We start from the raw sequence: 16,880 nt of genomic DNA on the forward strand, positions 1-16,880 counted from the left end.
GAAAAATAGTGATCAAATTATATATAATATTCAAAATGTACACATAAATTAACAAAGTACAATAATAAAATCCTAATACAAGCCTATTGTGGTGGTAGTGGCGGAGGATATGTTTCGATAGCGTCCTAATCCTCAACTTTAGCCTTCAAAGTCTCGACGATTCCCTACAAACTCCTTTATTTGACTCATCCTTTTGGAGCCAGTCCTGGAACGTCTGCTTCCTGTACTGTCGTGGGCAGACTGCCTAGCGTCGCTTTCTTCCGATTCGAGGCCTTCTCTGAGAACCATCTTGTTTTTCTCCATGTCTGGTGTGGGTTCTGACTAGATCTTCCGGCAAATTTAAAATTTGGAGAGAATATAACTTTTGGCAAGATTGAGAGTGAGTGAGAATGAGAGGGTGTTCACCCGTTTTCGTGTTTAACTCCTGATGTGGAAGGGCGAAGTTCCCCACTGGCTTGGAGACCACTTGTTGGTCGACAAGTCAGCTTTCTTTGGTGTGCGAGCGTGCCACTGCTAGCAATGTAAATTCTAGCAGACTTATTTTTAGAGTGGATAACTTGCGCCTCAAGTTACTGACTTCTAAAACAAACGATTGTGAATTTGGGTGAGGAATATCTCCCAAGTAAGTTCTTTTCTTGCCTCAGACTGGTGAGGACTTTCACAATTTATCTCAGTATCAAAATGGTTGTTCTGGCCAGAATAGATAATAATAAAGTACTGTTTCAGGCAGAACTGCCTTTTACAAAATTAAGAAGGGAGAAATCAACTCTAGAAAGGCAAAAGGATGGCTGGAATCCCATTTCTGCCTAGGTAGAAACTTCTGATCCGGGCTGGACTGGGTATGTCTATGCTGGACTGTACTGTCAACAACTTTAGCTGCTTGGCTTCAGCTGTAAATCGATACCAAAGTTCGATTTTGGCAGAGCTTCAATCTACTTCAAGCCTTGGGAGGCTCTTGAGCGGGCAGAACTGTGACTTCTTCAGTCTGAAGGGACAGAAGTGGCTATTCTCGAGGATTTAGCAAGCTGGAACCATGCTGTAAAATTTGTTGAGGTTTTCATAGTTGTGAAAACTCAGACTATGTTTGTCTTGGCTTTTGCTGAACCAAATTTGTAACGAGGGATCTCGTTCTAGGAAATTTGTTTTCTAAGTCTGAACCTTGGAATTCTGATTTAAGGTTGGTTTCTCTTGGAATTTAAGTGAGCTCTTGGCTGTTTTTCTTGCTGTTGTTTTTTTGGTTGATGAGTTGAGTGTCCTTTCTTTCTTGCCTGCTTCTGTTTTTATAAGAGACCCTCCTTTTGAAGGTGGTTTTATATTTTAATAATGGGCGGCAAAAGATTTCTCAAAACGTAAAGCAGGAAAGATTTTTATCAATTATGGCAGATAGACTCCCAGTGGTCACTTCCTATAGCGATCCCTTCCCTGGTTTCCTGCCTGACGGTTTTTCTATTTTAATGCCACCGTCTGTGTGAGCTGATCCTATGGCGGTTTTGATTTTTCTTTTGTATTTTCTGAACAACTCCCTGTTTCCTGCTCTTGAAAACGTGATTTGCGAAATCTTTTTAGAAGATGGTGTGTTGCTTTGGAGCAAAAAAAAAGTCTCTGATCATAGACGCCCCTTTGATTTTTCTTCCTCGGCAGTGTTTTCAGAAACGTCCCTTCTCACATAAAAACTCTAGTTGGAATTGCTGACTTTCCAGAGAGGTGAGGTAGCCACGTGAATGTGTCTTTAGTCTCTTGGGCTTGAGTTTAAACAATATTTTGTGGGCTGATCTTCAAAGGCCCAATATGACAGCTTTCTACACTTTGGGTTTTTTGGGACTGGATAAGTATTTCACCATGGGCCTGTTTCTGGATCTCTTTGGTGTGTCAAATTTAGGCCCAAACAATGCCCCCATTAAGTCTGAACTTGTTTTTGGAACGGTTTTTCAGACTTAATGTTTTTTGCCATGAATTTGCGCTCCAGTCTTTTCCGCTTCGTGCGTCTGTCACGTCCGCCCATAATGATCTAGAGTTCGTGGGAGAAGAAAAACGGCTATTTATTTGGCTAGTTACTAGCCAATAATCACCAGCTGCCGTATCTTCTTCTTCCTCTCACGTTTCGAGCCTTCCCTTTTAAAAAGAAATTTCAGACCCACTGCCTCTTAGCCTTTCAAACTTGGAACTTCTCTTCGGGTTTTCATCGTTTCCTTCGAACTTCCCCCTTTTCTCTCTGCTTCCTTCCTTGAATCCGAAATTTCTTCCCCAAGGTCCCATGCTCAGTCTTCTTCAGCTTCAATCCCTCCTGAATACATTACTGGGAGCGGTATTGATGCCCACGCAATAGAGGTTAGGAGCAAGCTCCATCCTTTTGCTCAGAAGAATCTGGATGAAAATGTTCTTCATTTGTTCGAGAATACCCTGGTGCTGGGACCTCACTGGTTTGGTCCTGTTCCGGCTGAGGCGGCAGAACTGCTGGAAAAGGACGCCGAGGCTCCTTTGTGCTTCGAGAGTACTTCCGCCCTGGCTTCTCATTCTTGGGTTAGCAAGAATTTGAGTCGATCTTTCCCGTCCAACGAGGTGAGGAACAGTCCAGTCAAATGGGCAGACTGGATTGACAGACTTCTCCCGAGATATGGGGGTCACTGGAGGAGAGCTGGGCTCTATGACGCCATTCTTCTGTCCAAGCAGTCGATTAACAGAGATGAGAACCTGCTTGCTGCTGCCTTGTGTTTTTGGAATTCTGCCAGCAACACATTTGATTTTCGTGTGGGTCCCATGGCTCCAACTCTGCTGGACATGGCTCAGATTTTTGGGTTTAGGCCTCATGGCAGACCTGTTGATGCTGTTGGGGATTATCACAGGCGAAAGAACCAAGAGAAAGTGGCCACTCCCTTCACTATCTCTCCAGCCACGATCAACCAGAACTGCTCCTTCTCCAACTATCTGAAGAGATTCAGCGCTGAGAAGGACAAGGATCAGCAACATATGTTGTTCCTTCTGTATTGGCTGAACCGATTTGTCTTCCCCAATCGGTCTTCGGCAGTTCTGCTTGAATACAGACATCTGGCAGAAGCACTTCACAATCACACTGATGTGGGGCTTGGACCAACAGTTCTGGCCCACCTTTTCAAGAATCTATATACTGCCACTCTTGAGAATCCATTGAACCTGTCTGCTCCTGGCGCATTCTGGATGATCCAGATCTGGCTGCAGGTATATTTCCCCGAGTTAAGGTTTCCAGACATAGTTCTGCCTGAAGACCAAGTTCTGGCCCTTTCCCTGATATCGGCAGAAGTGCCCAAGCGCTCTCTTGAGGAGTATTTGATGCTCTTCAGGCATTGTACCAAGAGGTCGGCTGCTCAGTGGCAAGTGGTGATCAGAAGGACCTATCCTTGGTTCCAGACTGGATCTCGGCTTTTCGAGAAAGAACCGGAAGACGAGGCTGCCAGAACAGATTTCAGGAAGAAATTTCTGAGCATTACTTTGCCCAGAGATCTGCCCCATGGCGGGGGCAAACCTCCAAACTATCATCTGGGGCAGAAGTTTATCATCCCAACTTCTGTGCAAGGCAGCTTGGCTGCCCTCAGCTCATACCGTTGAAATCATATCGGAGTTGCAATCGGGCCCATTCCTGGAGGGATGTAGATGATCTGGAGGTGCACAAGGATGCCCGGTGTGCAGTGAACAAGATAAATAATAGCACGGATGCCCCCTATCCCTCATGGGAGCCAAATTCCTGCAGTTCTGCTGATTTTGACGCCTGGTGGCAAACCAGATTCGAAAATCTACCAGCTTCTGTTACTGCCCTCAAGACGCTTTTTGACGGTTGGGAGAACTGGCATCTTTTTGCGGAGGGGGAGGCCAAAGCGCATATGATCCAGACCATTAAGGACATTAATGCACAAATCATAAAAGGTAGATACTTGATTCTGTCTGGGACTTGTTCTGTCTTGATAATCTGTTTTTAACCTATGTTCTGCCTGTTATTAGATCCTTCCCTGACAAAGAACGTGGGTGGACAGTCTGTCCAGGCTGGAGAAGTGATTGGTAAGCCTTTCCTTTTTAATTTTCTTCTGTCTTTTCCTGTTGGATTGGCCTCTAACCTCTAACTGCTTGGTGCAGTCTCTTCTGTCATTGCCGCCGGGGATTTGGAGCTCCCTTCTGCTGATGAAGAGGATGATGTTGAGGCAGAACAAACCCCTGCCGAGGCTGTTCCTTTTGGTAGAAGAAAAAGAAAAGGGCCTGCTCCTCCTCTGGATAATACCGCGCGGCCTGGCATTCCTGGTAAGTTTGGAGCATTCCAACTGCTCTCTCTGGATTTATTCTGTTTTCTCTTTTCTAATCTTTTCCTTTTGTTCTGTCCAGCTGGGAGTCCTTCTCCTCCTCCTACTAAGTTAAAAAAGCTTAAGAAGAGGGGTGAAGTGGAATACTTTGCCGCAGAAGAAGCCGCAGCAATCCCAGCCACTACTTCTGGGACGGACGATGAGCTGCGAGAAGCCTTTGAGGAGGTGGAGCAGGAAAAAGAGCTGCAAGAGCTGGAGGAGGTGCCCCAAGAGAAGGTGGCAGCGGTGGAAGACGAGGTGAGTTTTAGTCTATGACTCGCATTAGTTCCTCTTTTGCTTCATTCCTTCTGTTCTGACCCCCTTCTTGTAGGATGAAATTCCTGCTGAGGTGATAGCGGAGAGCATTGCCTTGGCGCAGAAGCAACAAAAGGGTCCGAGTGCTGAGCTGACCAGCTCAGAACTGGCTCTTTTTGAGGATGCTGAGGCAGAACACTCCACTGCCGCTCCAGAGGCCGAGGATCAGGTGGAGCCATCTGCATCAGACCCCGTGGATCAGGCAGAATTAACCGCTGTGGTCCCGGAGGCTGGGGTGGGAACGACTGCAGCTGCTCCTGTGGTTGTGGTAATTTTCCCCTTCAACTGTTCATGTTTTCCTGCTGTTCGGTCTGTTCTGTCTTTTTAACATTTGCAGTCTTTCCAGGTGGAAGTGCCTAAAGCTACTGGTGCCCTGGCTGCGGTGTCCAGCCCTCTGAAGCCTCCCATTGTCGCTGTAAGTTTTCATAACTTTTGAGCCTCCTTTATCTTCCACTTTCTGTCTGGTCTTAACTTATGTTCTCTTCTGCAGATGCCTATTCATTCCTTTCCAGGATCATCTGCCACGGCTTCTTTTGCTGATCCAGAGCTGGAATAATTTGAAGCCATGGACCTGGATGCTCAACTGGAGAGGCTGGAGAAACTCAGCTCTCCTCCGAGCAAGGCAAAATCTAGAGCAGTGCAGGAGGCCATGGAGAGGTTAAAAATCTGGCAGTCCACTGAGCTGGAATTTGATGAAGATACAGGGGCTCTAGATCAGTTGATGAAGGACCTGGACCTGTTGCATAGAAAGAACATGGCTCCGAGGCCTATTCTTGAGATGGGCCTAAGCCTGGCCAGAGATGTGCTTAATCTGCATGATCGCTATGAAGATCTTAGGCCTACGTTCAAAACTTCTGAGTTCTGCAAGGCCACACATGAAGCTAATCTGGCTGACTTTGCCAAGCAGAAAACAGAACTGGATCAGATGGTGGCTGGATATAAGGAGGCTAAGGCTACCGCGGATAAGTTGGAGAAGCAGATTGAAGAACTCCAAAAACAGCTGGCAGAGTGTAGGGAGGTGCAGAACAAACTTGGGGCTGGACTGAGTTCCAAAACCAAAGCCACCTTTCTTGTGCAGAGCATGGTTGCAGCTTCCAGGCCAGCTTTGGAAATTGCAGAAGCCTCGATTCATCAAGGAGTGCTGCTCCAGAAAGAACTCTCTGTCAAGAAGGCGAATCTGCAGGAAACCCTTAGAAAATTAGGGTTTTAGTTTTTCATTTCTGTTTCTTTATTTTATTTTTTTATTTTGGACACCTTTGCCGCTAAGGTGGCTATTTTTAAATAAAGTTTGTTCTACCTTCCTTTTAAATAGCATTTTACTATTTTTATTTACCCTTGACGTAATAAACAAAACAACACTGTAAAAGCAGAAACGAAACAATCTTTAAAGCAAAAATGGATTCAAAAAATAGAAGAAGTCAGCCTTGTTCCTCTTCTATCCCGGGATCTGTCTGTACAGCTTGTGAATCCCACATGGTTGGGTAGAATTTCTTTAACCATTTGCCATTGATTGGGGCGTTGTGAATAACTCCATCTCTGTCCTGCAACCTATATGCCCCCATTCCGAGGATCTGGTTAATCACAAAAGGACCTTCCCACGTAGGTGACCATTTTCCATATCCAGCTATGTGTGCTCCAAGGGGCAGAATTCCCTTCCAGACTATTTCCCCCTCTTCAAAACTCTTATCTCTGACTCTTTTGTTGTATGCCTTCGACACAGCCTGTTTTCCTGCTAAGAGTTTGTTGAGGGTGTCAATCCTGCTTGCATCCAATTCTTCTAATTCAAGTAGCATGGCTTGAGAGTAATCTTCTCCTATGAGATCGTGCTGATGAGCAATTCTAAGAGACTGGACTGCTATCTCCATGGGCAGAATTGCATCATGGCCGTAGGTCAGAGCATAGGGAGTCATGCCAGTTGCTTCTCTTTTTGAAGTTCTGTATGCCCACAAAGTTTCTGACAACTTCTCATGCCATTGCTTCGGATTCTTCTCCAGCATCTTTCTGATGATATTGATAATCACCTTGTTACTTGATTCTGCCTGTCCATTAGCTTGAGCATAATAGGGGGTAGATTGAAGCAGCTTGAACTTGAATGTTTCTGCCATATCTAGCATATCCCTAGATATGAAAGAAGAACCCCTATCAGTTGTGATCGATTCTGGAATGCCGAATCTCTGTATGATCTGTTCTTCTATAAAGGTGATGATCTCTTGAGAAGTTGTGGTTTTGATTGGCTTGGCTTCTACCCATTTGGTGAAATAGTCTGTAGCAACAATGATAAAACAATGCTGCTGGCTGCTGGCTGGATAGATTTTGCCAATGAGATCCATTGCCCATCCCCTAAAAGGCCATGGTTTCACTACTGGATTCATGGGGACTGAAGGAGCCCGCTGGATTGGGCCGTGTCTTTGACAAGCTTCACATCCCTTGGAATAGTTGATGCAATCCTTCAACATGGTTGGCCAAAAGTAGCCATACCTTCTAATTAACCAGCACATCTTTCTTCCTCCTTGGTGAGCCCCACAGACCCCTTCATGGGTTTCCCCCATGACTTTCATATATTCTGTCTTTCCGAGGCACCTTAATAGCACCTCATCCTCACTTTTTCGGACCAAATCTTCATTCCACATGAGATAGTTTGTGGCCATGATTCTGACTCTTTTCTCAGAGGGTAGAGTGGGGTACTGCAAGTAAGTCATGATAGGTTCCCTCCAATCGTCTTTAGTGATCAAGGCAGAATTGACTTCTATCTCCATTCCTCTGGTCAGAACTGACAGTAGACTTTTCCTTCCTACCTTGATGATCCTCAGGACGCAGTCTTCAGGCATTTGTATGCCTGATGCTACCTGAGCCAGTTCATTGGCTGCGAAGTTTTTCTCCCTTGGGATGTCCTCCCAAGTAGCTTCTCTAAATTCTGTTAGCAGATTTCTAGCTGCCACTAGATATACAGCCAGAGAGGGATTCAGACACTTATATTCTCCAGCAATCTGTTTTAGGACAAGCATGGAATCTCCCAAGATTTCCACGGACTGGACTCCTAATTCTACCAACATTTCGAGCCCTATAATCAAAGCCTCATATTCGGCCCTGTTGTTGGTGCATTGGAAATCTAGCTGGAAAGAATAGCAATGCCTGACCCCTAATGGTTCTTCCAGAACAATCCCTGCTCCTGAAGCCTTGTCTGTCTTCGATCCATCAAAATATAATTTCCAAGGTGTGAGATGAATCGAGTAGATTGGATTGTTAAGGCAAACATGAGCTCTAGTTAACAGATCTGCATTTGCTATGTCCAAAGAATCCATGTTTTCAATTTCCTCTCCCGGGTGATCTGCCAAAAAGTCTGCCACAGCTTGCCCTTTGACAGCTTTCTGGGGGACATACCTGAGGGTGAATTCTGTCAAAGCCAAAGTCCATTTCCCAATTCTGCCCCTCAGCATTGGTCTTGTTAGCATGTATTTGATTAAGTCTGTTTTGGCAATGATGTAAATAGTGTGTGGCAGCATGTAGTGCCTGAGCTTTACAGCAGTGAAATATAAGCCCAGGCAAAGTCTTTCTATCGCGGAATACCTTCTTTCCACTTCTGTCAATGTTCTGCTTAGATAGTAGACTGCCTGTTCTTTCCCTTCTTTGTTATCTTGAACTAGCAGACTTCCAATGGATACTTCTGATGCAGATACATAAAGCTTGAGGGGTCTGCCCCTTTTTGGTGGGGACAGAACTGGCGGATTTGAGAGGTAATGCTTTATTTCCTGGAAAGCCTGTTGGTGCTGTTCTTCCCATTTGAATGTCTGTTCCTGCTTTAGTCTTAACAGGGAAGAAAAGGGTTGGATTTTTCCTGCAGAATTGGATATGAATCTCCTTAGAAAATTGATTTTTCCTAAGAGACTTTGAAGTTCTTTCTTGTTCCGAGGTGGTAGAGCTTCTATGATGGATTTTGCTTTATTTCTGTCGACCTCTATACCTCTCTGGTGGACCGAGAATCCTAAGAAATTCCCTGCCTGGACTCCAAAAACACATTTTTTGGGGTTCATTTTTAGCTTGTGCTGCCTCATTCTCAGGAATGCCTTTCTCAGACTTGCTACGTGATTTCCTTCCTCAGGGGATTTAATCACCACGTCATCTATGTATACTTCCAAAGAATGTCCTATCATATCATGAAAAATAGAATTCATTGCCCTTTGGTAGGTAGCTCCCGCATTTCTCAAACCGAAAGGCATTACAGTATACTCGAAAGCACCTATATGTCCTGGACACATAAAGGCTGTCTTGTGGATGTCCTGTTCTGCCATCATAATCTGGTTATAACCTGCATTGCCGTCCATGAAAGATAGCATCTGGTTATGAGCGGCTCCATCCACTAACATGTCTGCCATTGGCATAGGATATTCGTCTTTAGGAGATGCCTCATTCAGATTCCTGTAATCTACGCAGATTCTAACTGCCCCTGTTTTTCTTTTGAGAACAGGTACAATATTTGCTAACCAATCGGCATAGACGGCTGGCCTGATGAATCCTGCCTTGAGCAACCTTTCTATCTCTTCTTTGACCTTTAGTTCTGTGTCCATAGACATTCTTCTTCTGGCCTGTTTGACTGGAAGGTAGCCATCTTTAATTGGCAGCTTGTGCTCCACTAACTGCCTGTCCAATCCTGGCATCTCGTGGTAATGCCAGGCAAAACAATCTCTGAACTCCTGCAAAAGTGCCGTGAGTTCAGCCTTGAGTGGTTCCTTTAACAGTGTACTGATGAAAGTAGGCCTTGGATCTTCTTCTGTTCCTAAGTTTATCTCCTGTAGAGGGTCCTCTACTTCTGGCAGGGAGTCATCTAGTGCTGCCGGTGCAAATTCCAACACTTCCTCCTGTAAAACTTCTTCCTCTTGTTCTTTTATGCTTTCATGGGTGAATTCTGCCATATTAATGGCTGGATTCTGTATGAAAAGTCTCCTTTCTCCCCAGTATATCAACAATCTTTTTGTGATGGATCGGATTGTTGCAGCTCGATCCTTGTCCAGTTGATTGGGACTAAACATCAGAATTCTGGAAGTTCGGCACAAGAAAGTCTATTCCAGTCCTCTAGAGAACTGGCTAGACCTTCTTCAATGAGTCTTTGGGCCGTGACACCATGGGGGCGGCCGTTCTGATTGACTCCAAGGAAAGTGTAGGGACCGAGGTCATCATGATAATACCTTGCTTCAAAGCACATGGCAGAGGGTAGGAATGGCCGTGGATCGGCCTCTATAATCTCCATGCAGCCTTCTTCATTCCATATTGCTAACTGCTGGTGGAGGGTGGAAGGGATACAAAGGCTCTGGTGAATCCAATCCCTGCCGAGTAGTGCATTGTAGGTGGTGGAGGTAGTGTCTATAACAAAGAATGCTATTTTCAACTCTTTGCTTCCAACTACGACATCTACATCTAAGATGCCGTGTATTTTGGTGATGCCCCCAGCGAAGTTGGTGACGGTTAATCGTGTTGGAATTAGATCCCTCTCTGTCCTGCCCAACTTGGTCAGCATTCTGTGGGGTAATAGATTAATGGCTGCACCTCCATCTACCATGATCTTGGAGATAGGAATACCTCCAAGATTTGCCGTTATAAACAACGGTCTGAGGTGATTTGCCATTTCTCTGGTTGGCTTGGCGAAACAAGCCTGCTCTGTAGCTGGTTTATTGGCTGTTCTGCCTGTCCTAGGGTCGTCTGCTTGCGGTTCTGGCGGCTCCTCTGCTTCTGCCAACCTACACTCAAAGCTCTCCTGGGAGAAAACGTCCCCTTCCAAAGTGCTTTTTTGTCCTTCGGTAGCCCTGAACTCACCTGGTAGGATGAATACCATGTTAATTCCTAGATCACCCTGTAGGAGGTCTTCTAATTCTGCGCCAAAAGCTTCTGTTTCTGGGTCCAATTCCTCACCAAATTCCATTAATTCTTCCCCATATTCTTCCGTCCAGTCATCCTGTTTTGTTACTTCGAGGGGCTCTTTCTGATCATCTGCAGAAGGTTCATAGTCTAATTGCTCTTCTTCATATTCTTCAGCGTAATCGTCTTCTTTTTGTAACGGGGTAGACCCGGATTTCTCTAATGTCCGCGTGGTGTCAGGATGGCTGCCGGACGACGAGGCTATATGGATAGGAGACCTGGCTGGCTGCTCTGTTTTCAGCAATTCCCTTGACTGGCAAGCTTTCTATTCTGTCTGGGGAAGTGTTTCAGGATTCTTTCCTTTCCTGGCAGAACTGGGTTGTGAACGTACCTGCGTATTATCTTGGCTTTTAAGATATGTACAGTATTGCCTCTGGATTCTTCTTTTCTGGGTTCTGGTCAGCTCCAGAGTCGGTCTACCGCTTCTTCCTACGGAATACCACCTCCCTTCTATGATCGTTGCCAAGGGTCTTTCGTTTCTGGGCGTCTTGACTGATATTTCCTTCCTGGGTTGCTCCATCCTCCTTTCGCCGTAGTGTGTAGGCCTAAGACAGCTCTTCTGCCTTGTCTTGTCTTGGGATATAGTTCCAATTCTGTCAAAGACACTAGGTGTGGGCTGATTTTGCTTGTCTAGGACCACCTCTAGCTCTGTTTCACACTTGCACCTACTGCAGAGCACTACCCCAGCCGAGATGGTAGCTCTTGGTATCTGACTGGTCTCCCTTATGATTCTTCTGCCTCTGCTGCAACCAGCATCTGTAATAGGGTCGGTTTTCCTCTGTTCTGGCCAATTTAAGTTGACCATATTGACCTGCGGTTGAGGAAAAGGATCCGTCGTGACGGATGGTGGTTTTTCTGCCAGCTTCAACCTTCCTGCCGTTATTCCTTCTTGTACTACGTCCCTGAAAATGACACAACTATTGGTAGAATGGTTCCAAGAGTTGTGCCACCTGCAGTACTGTCTGCCTTTGAGTTCTTCCGGCTTCGGTATTCTATGAGGCGTCTATATTGCCTTCTGCAGTAGCATTTCGTCGAACAAGGCATTGACCTTGGTTAAGTCAAAAGAGTAAACCTTGTTTTGTGTTGGTTTGTTTGGAACGAATCCTCCTGTGAATGGTGGTGGCTTTTGGTCTTTGGGTGGCTTTGTGAGGGCTTTGCAACTGATGGGATGTTTTAGTTTTGCCATTTCTGCCACTGAAACCTCTTTCTCCTCTGATCCCTCTGTATCTTCTTGCGACTCCACCTCGATCAGGTGGACTGAAGAAGAAGGGGTTTTGTAGTATGTACCTTTGGAGGAGTTCCTCCTTTGCTGCTCTTCCCTGAGTAGCTCTTCATATTTGGATGCCTTATCAGCCAGTTCTGCCAGATCTCCGAACAATATCCCGTCGAACCTTTTCCTGATGGAGATTTTAAGGGCGGCTTAGGCCATCTGGATGAAGTGTCTTTCTTCCATTGGGATTCGGCACTTCATCTTGAGCCTTCTGAACCTGGTTATAAAATCTTGCGCCGGTTCATCTTCACTCTGCTTGAGGGCAGCTAGATCACTGATGGTGACTTCTGGCTGAATCCTGTAATAGTAGTCATGGAAGACATTTTCCATCTGTTCCCAGGTTTGAACAGAGTTAGCTGGCAGGCTGGTGTACCAGGTAAAAGCTTGCCCAGAGAGAGAGTTGCCAAAAAGCCTTAATTTCAGCAGAGGGTTGTTTTCTATAGCTATGCATTGGACAGAGAACCTGCCTATATGTTCGACTGAGGAAGCATGGGGGTCTTCCCCGTTGAACAAAGTGAAGTTTGGCACTTTGAAACCTGGAGACAACGGTATTTGATCGATGTAGGCTGGGTACGGCTTTCTGTAAGTAGGCCTTTCCCCTCTTCTAGCCTCGGGTTCCATGATCTCTCTGACCATTCTTCGCAATGCCCCTACGTCATTTAAAGCATTGACTGGGGGGAAATTTTGTCCCTGTTCTGGCTGAACGTAATCAAACCTGGGTTCTGCCCTAAGTGGTCTGGGTGGAACTTCCTCCCTGTGTTCTTCCTGCTCTTCGACTTCTGGATGATTCCTCCAGTTTGCCCCCTGTCTATTCCTGTCATGATTAGCAAAAAGGTTGTTTCCCCCTCGGCCTCTCCTCCCTCTTGCAGGTGGAGGGAATGGATTAGGGTCCATCCTTCTGGGTCTATATGGCAATACTGCCGGTGGTTCAGGCAGAAGCGCCAAAGGTTGATCATGCGGGGCTGCATGATGTGGATTGGGCTGAGGTCCTAGCTGGTTCTGAGCCAGTGTCAGGTTATCTGGCTGGGCTGGGGCCTGATGTTCTTGATTAGGAAGGGCTCTCTCCCTCGGATCAGCTTGAATTTCTGTGTGGCCTGGCACTCCAGCCATCTGTACAACTAGAGGACTTTCCTGGTATGGCCATATTAGTCCTGGCAGAGGGCCATAAGGAAGATCCAACTGCTGGATTACAGGATCTAGGTTTGGATTTCTGGCCATGGCGGATTCTCGGTCCTTCCGGAACTGTCTGTTTACCTGCCATTGCATCATGGCTGTCATGTTATCGAGAGTGTCCTGGCTCCTTTGTACTGTGATCTCTTGTCGGAGTACTGACTCCTTTATTTGACTCATCCTTTTGGAGCCAGTCCTGGAACGTCTGCTTCCTGTACTGTCGTGGGCAGACTGCCTAGCGTCGCTTTCTTCCGATTCGAGGCCTTCTCTGAGAACCATCTTGTTTTTCTCCATGTCTGGTGTGGGTTCTGACTAGATCTTCCGGCTTTTGTAAGTTTGTGAATGACTCTGTCAGAGTATGTATACTGAGAAGTCCCACTGGGCGTGCCAAATTGTTCACCCGTTTTCGTGTTTAACTCCTGATGTGGAAGGGCGAAGTTCCCCACTGGCTTGGAGACCACTTGTTGGTCGACAAGTCAGCTTTCTTTGGTGTGCGAGCGTGCCACTGCTAGCAATGTAAATTCTAGCAGACTTATTTTTAGAGTGGATAACTTGCGCCTCAAGTTACTGACTTCTAAAACAAACGATTGTGAATTTGGGTGAGGAATATCTCCCAAGTAAGTTCTTTTCTTGCCTCAGACTGGTGAGGACTTTCACAATTTATCTCAGTATCAAAATGGTTGTTCTGGCCAGAATAGATAATAATAAAGTACTGTTTCAGGCAGAACTGCCTTTTACAAAATTAAGAAGGGAGAAATCAACTCTAGAAAGGCAAAAGGATGGCTGGAATCCCATTTCTGCCTAGGTAGAAACTTCTGATCCGGGCTGGACTGGGTATGTCTATGCTGGACTGTACTGTCAACAACTTTAGCTGCTTGGCTTCAGCTGTAAATCGATACCAAAGTTCGATTTTGGCAGAGCTTCAATCTACTTCAAGCCTTGGGAGGCTCTTGAGCGGGCAGAACTGTGACTTCTTCAGTCTGAAGGGACAGAAGTGGCTATTCTCGAGGATTTAGCAAGCTGGAACCATGCTGTAAAATTTGTTGAGGTTTTCATAGTTGTGAAAACTCAGACTATGTTTGTCTTGGCTTTTGCTGAACCAAATTTGTAACGAGGGATCTCGTTCTAGGAAATTTGTTTTCTAAGTCTGAACCTTGGAATTCTGATTTAAGGTTGGTTTCTCTTGGAATTTAAGTGAGCTCTTGGCTGTTTTTCTTGCTGTTGTTTTTTTGGTTGATGAGTTGAGTGTCCTTTCTTTCTTGCCTGCTTCTGTTTTTATAAGAGACCCTCCTTTTGAAGGTGGTTTTATATTTTAATAATGGGTGGCAAAAGATTTCTCAAAACGTAAAGCAGGAAAGATTTTTATCAATTATGGCAGATAGACTCCCAGTGGTCACTTCCTATAGCGATCCCTTCCCTAGTTTCCTGGCTGACGGTTTTTCTATTTTAATGCCACCGTCTGTGTGAGCTGATCCTATGGCGATTTTGATTTTTCTTTTGTATTTTTTGAACAACTCCCTGTTTCCTGCTCTTGAAAACGTGATTTGCGAAATCTTTTTAGAAGATGGTGTGTTGCTTTGGAGCAAAAAAAAAGTCTCTGATCATAGACGCCCCTTTGATTTTTCTTCCTCGGCAGTGTTTTCAGAAACGTCCCTTCTCACATAAAAACTCTAGTTGGAATTGCTGACTTTCCAGAGAGGTGAGGTAGCCACGTGAATGTGTCTTTAGTCTCTTGGGCTTGAGTTTAAACAATATTTTGTGGGCTGATCTTCAAAGGCCCAATATGACAGCTTTCTACACTTTGGGTTTTTTGGGACTGGATAAGTATTTCACCATGGGCCTGTTTCTGGATCTCTTTGGTGTGTCAAATTTAGGCCCAAACAGAGGGAGAATTGAGTGTGAGAGAATTAGATAAGATAGTGAGAGAGAGATAAGATAGTGAGTGAGAGTAAGAGATAGTGAAAGGAGAGATGAGAGAGTGAGTGAGAGTGAAGAGAGAGATGAGAGATTAAGTGAGAGGAGTGAGTGTGAGAGAAAGGGTCAGATTTGGGGAGAGGGAAAGAGAGAGGAGAGGTAAGAGTAGGAGAAAGACATTGAGAAAATGGTGGAGGAGTTATTTTGGTTTTAAAAACCGTATCACTTGCGCGACGAAATATTTGTTGCGCAAAGTCTTAAAAAAAATTTAAAATAAAATAAAATTCCCGCGCCCTATTTTTGGTGCCTGCCCAAATTTTTAGAGTTTTGTGCGACGAGTTGTTGGTCACTCAAAGTTTTGCGCGACCAAAAAATTCCCGCGTCCCTTTTTAGATACCTGCCCAAATTTTTAGAGTTTTACGCGACGAACTGTTGGTCACGCAAACTTTTGAGAGACGAAAAATTGGTTCGTAGTGCAATATTTATAAAAATAATTCTTATGAATAACAAAAAATAAAAAATAAATTTATTTTACGATTTAAAATATAAATAAGGTTAAGGTGACCAAATCTGTTTTCGTTGTGCAAAGAAAATAATAATAAATAAATAAATAATTTAGTTTAACAATATAAAATATATAAATAAGTAAATAAGGGTTAGGCGACGAAATATCGATATTCGTTGAGCAAAGTTTTCAAAAAATAATAACAACTTATGAAAACAACTATATCTTAAAATTTATAATGTATAATTAAATAAAATAAAATAATTGGTTTGCCCGATGCATGTTTACATTATGACGTCGTGCTATTGGTTTTTGCACAACGACCCCATTGTTATATTTAAAATATATATATTATTATTATAAAGTTCACTGAAAATGTGACTTTACTCCCTTTGAATTCATTTTTTATTTTTTTTTACATAAAACCCACAATAATATATTTTTCTAACAAAAACCCAATCCTAACTACAATAATAAATTTAAAGCTACTAATAAATATATATACTATTCAATTTCTTAAGTGTTATACGTACAAAATAAATAAATTTAACGTAACTTAATAAATAAATATATATATATATATACACACGACATTCAACAATCCAACTGTCAAACTTGTTTTTATATACTTTGAGATCATATACCTCAAAAATCGTAAAAAACAAACATTCATAGATCTAGTAACGGGACAAAACTTTTCGACGGTTATAAATGAAAAATAACGGTTTAACGGTTATTTCAATTTCATTTTGATGATTTTTTTACAGCTACACTCCTTGACCCTATATGAATACAATGACTAAATTTGATCTTCAATTTAAAATATTTACACTAGTGGACACCACAAAATCTTATATTATATTTAACGAAAGTATAAATAAACTCTTAATTGTTAGTGAATATATTGTTTTGATGGCATACGCATTCTACAAAACTAATTTCAACGATCCAATAATCAAACATGTTTGTTTATACTTTGTGATCATATACGCCAAAAATTAGAAAAAATGAATATTCAGAGATGAAGTAATGAGACAAAACTTTTCGAAGGTTATAAACGAAAAATCACGATTTAACGGTTATTTCAATTTCGATTTTGATGATTTTTTTGCAGATACACTCCTTGACCCTATATGAATACAATGACTAAATTTGATCTTGAATTTAAAATATTTACACTAGTGGATACTACAAAATCTTATGTTATATTTAACGAAAGTATAAATAAACTCTTAATTGTTAGTGAATATGTTGTTTTGATGGAATACGCATTCTACGAAACTAGTTTCAACGATCCAACAATCAAACATGTTTGTTTGTACTTCGAGATCATATACGCCAAAAATAAAATAAAAAATAAACATTCAGAGATCAAGTAATGGGACAAAACTTTTCGACGGTTATAAATGAAAAATCACGATTTAACGGTTATTTCAATTTCGATTTTGATGATTTTTTACAGCTACACTCCTTGACCCTATATGAATACAAT

The 16,880-nt window shown here is 43.4% G+C and overlaps 1 protein-coding gene across 1 annotated transcript; it reads right to left on the minus strand.

Moving 5' to 3' along the window:
* Nucleotides 6,037–7,075, minus strand: LOC109948905 (uncharacterized protein K02A2.6-like). Its single transcript, XM_020562766.1, has one exon. The coding sequence runs from the start codon at nucleotides 7,073–7,075 to the stop codon at nucleotides 6,038–6,040; it is 1,038 nt and encodes a 345-aa protein (XP_020418355.1). The 3' UTR covers nucleotide 6,037.

The sequence above is a fragment of the Prunus persica genome, chromosome G4 (genome assembly GCF_000346465.2).
Source record: "Prunus persica cultivar Lovell chromosome G4, Prunus_persica_NCBIv2, whole genome shotgun sequence".
Lineage (NCBI taxonomy): Eukaryota > Viridiplantae > Streptophyta > Magnoliopsida > Rosales > Rosaceae > Prunus > Prunus persica.